The sequence below is a fragment of the Grammomys surdaster genome, unplaced genomic scaffold (assembly GCF_004785775.1).
Source record: "Grammomys surdaster isolate TR1022 unplaced genomic scaffold, NIH_TR_1.0 211, whole genome shotgun sequence".
Taxonomy (NCBI): Eukaryota; Metazoa; Chordata; class Mammalia; order Rodentia; family Muridae; genus Grammomys; species Grammomys surdaster.
In genome coordinates, this window is record NW_021604656.1 from 5,544,802 (window position 1) to 5,547,573 (window position 2,772).

Here is a 2,772-nt window from a genome sequence, read left to right on the forward strand (position 1 = left end):
CATCAACAACAATAACAACATCAACAACAATAACAACATCAACAACAGTAACAACCACAACAATAACAACATCAACAACAATAACATCATCAATAACAACAATAGCAATAATAAAAACAATAACATCAACAACAATAATATCAACAATAATATCAACAACAATAACAACATCAACAATAACATCAACAATAACAATAACAACAATAACAGCAATAATAACAAAAACAACAACAATAACAACAACAATGACAACATCAACAACAATAGCAGCAATAACAACAACAGCAGCAGCAGCAACAATATTGCTTTGATTCCTTTCCCTTCTCTCTGCCTGTCTCCAGTACAGACCCTATCCTTGAAGCAGAATTTGAAAGCTGCTCCATATCCAGTCATTGCTGGACACAGCACTGGCTTCCAGTCTGTCAGAGGTCATTGTGGGTCCTCTAGGAAACATAGGACCCAGACAATGGAAAAAGAGAGGAACCGACAAGGTGGCAGCCATTTGGGATCACTCGTACCTTTGAGCAGAGTACTGTCCACAGCCATAGCTGTCACATGTCCGGATCTCGTTGGAAGATTTGCTGGCACATATGTTAGCCCATGGTCCTGCCAGGGCTGCAGAGGAGAAATGTGAGAGTCATGGGCAGCCTGTGTCTCTCCTGTATGTCTCCCCAGGACACTGGGGTCTAATCCCACCTCGTTTGGTTAGTTTCTCCTCTAGATAGCTGATTCAGATATAAAACACAGTCCCCTGGCTATGTGATTCCGTGCCATATAAAATTTATAAGCAAGAATCTCCATTATATCGCTGCTTGAAATCCTTCATGAATACAAGGTATATATTGTGCTTTCCAATTTCCTTTGCTTATCACCAGACCTGGGGACCACTATGGTCAAACAAAAGAAAGGAGCAGAGTTTAAAAATGGACAAACCTTAGGAAGCTGTGCAGGAACTTTGAAATGTTGTTTTATAATCAGGTTGGTGTCCAAGCAAATGTTTGACTTACAAACAAGGCATACTCCAAACTCACCAGCTTCATGCAGCATGAGCTAAATCTCATAGTTGCAAACATAGAAGTGGATATTTGAGACGTAATCAAAAGTGACAAGCCACAGTTAGCCTAAAGTGAGACCCAGAGGATGCTGGGAGAGGAGCAGAGATGATTGTGTGAAGGTTCCAAAGAGTAAACACGGTCAGAGGCGCTGTCTCTCTCACCATACTTTGTGCAAACTTTAAGTGCAGCTAGCCCCTTTGATATCATTAATAATATCAGTTGTATTGAATTCCCTGATTATCGTATTAATAGTCACAGGGGTACAGTGGACAATTTAAGCCTCCAATTTTGAAGCTAATTTAATGGTTGGTTTTCTTTAAAGTCATTTTACTCTTTGCTAATATATGTGCTGTGAAGAAAAGCTACAGAATATGGCCGTTAGGTATATTCATCACTGTAACTTCAGATGTGGGTCTCAAAGCCTCTAATGTGGAGCTAAGCTTCAAGTTAACGCTATGATCAGGGTGTAACAGCGTGGAACCAGCACTGTTCTGGGCAACTAAGCAATCTAGTGGGCAGCTTATTCATCTGTTTGTTTTGCCTGCTGTGAGCACCAAAGGGACTTTCTCTTCATCCCAAGGCAGCCTGCATCAGGAACTTCCCACATCCCAGTCTTACTTGAGAATTTCATCTTCTAGGGTTTGGGGGTGGGGGGTGGGAGTGGGAGTGGTGTTACTGATTACGTTCCAGGCCAGGATTGAAGGCTTGTCTGGAAGTCTTGCCTGCACCATGTTTGCCTTCCCTGACTGAAGAATCAGAGCATCAGGAAGAGATGTCAGAGAAATCCACCTGCTTCATCCGCAACATCATTCCCACCTACTCCAACTTTAATTATTAATACCGAATTTTATGTCGTATTCTGCTATGATTGACTTTTAAGTCTACGGCTGAAATCGGGGGTAAATCGGGTATATAATTCTTAAGTTAGCCAGGATTCTAACGTTGTACTTTTTGGACTTACCAGTGGAAATCAGAGCAGCTGAGAAGAGGACCGTTGTGGGAAGCATCTGGTTTGCTTCCTGCTCCTCCCTCTGGTTATGTTGCTCCGGTGCACACAGGATCCACGACCGAGTCAATCTTCTTTGGGAATTTGCTTTAGAATCCTGTGTTTCTCTGAGTTTCAGTGCGAGACACGGAAAGCAAAATGAGTTCGGTTAAACTGTAACGCTCATGGAGAGCTGTCTGATCCCATGGAGACCTCTGCCAAAGCCTTTGATCTGGAGAAGCAGCCAATGCTATCAGAAATACTGACTAAATATTAACAGGAGTGAGGAAGCTGGATGCAGGTTGATATCTTTTGCTTGGGGCTGGGGCGGGGGGGTGAATGGTGGTCTAGTTGTTACTGTCTGCTGGACCATGCATGCTTCAGGAAAAAACTGACAGCAATATTAGACGACTATCACTAATAGCAGCATATATCTTAGGTGTGGTGGGTTTTAATCATCCAATTAGAGTTCATCTACCTCAGATTTATAGATAATAGCAACAGTTTGATGAATTACGCTTGTTTCTTTTGGGCATGTGATTTTTTAAATGCTTATAATGGTGGAAATTAACACCTAAGAATCTATCAGTAGCGGAAATTATAGGCCTATAGGAAAATATAGGCCCATTCAATGGAGTATAAGAGCTTAAATAAGGACTATATATATTATTAAATATATATATATATATTAATAAAGCTAAATCCTAGATATACTACTGAGTGAAAAAGCAC

At 41.2% G+C, this 2,772-nt stretch overlaps 1 protein-coding gene across 1 annotated transcript in view; it reads right to left on the reverse strand.

The window, feature by feature from the left end:
- The window catches only part of Lect2 (leukocyte cell derived chemotaxin 2), a 7,008-nt gene extending 4,765 nt beyond the window's left edge, over nucleotides 1-2,243 (reverse strand). Inside the window, exons 1-2 of the mRNA XM_028772123.1 lie at nucleotides 2,017-2,243; nucleotides 519-615 (exon numbers count right to left, since the gene is read on the reverse strand). Coding sequence (XP_028627956.1) covers nucleotides 519-615; nucleotides 2,017-2,062 — 143 coding nt within the window. The 5' untranslated portion in view covers nucleotides 2,063-2,243. The remainder of the gene's footprint in view (nucleotides 1-518; nucleotides 616-2,016) is intronic.
- Nucleotides 2,244-2,772: the final 529 nt, after the last annotated feature.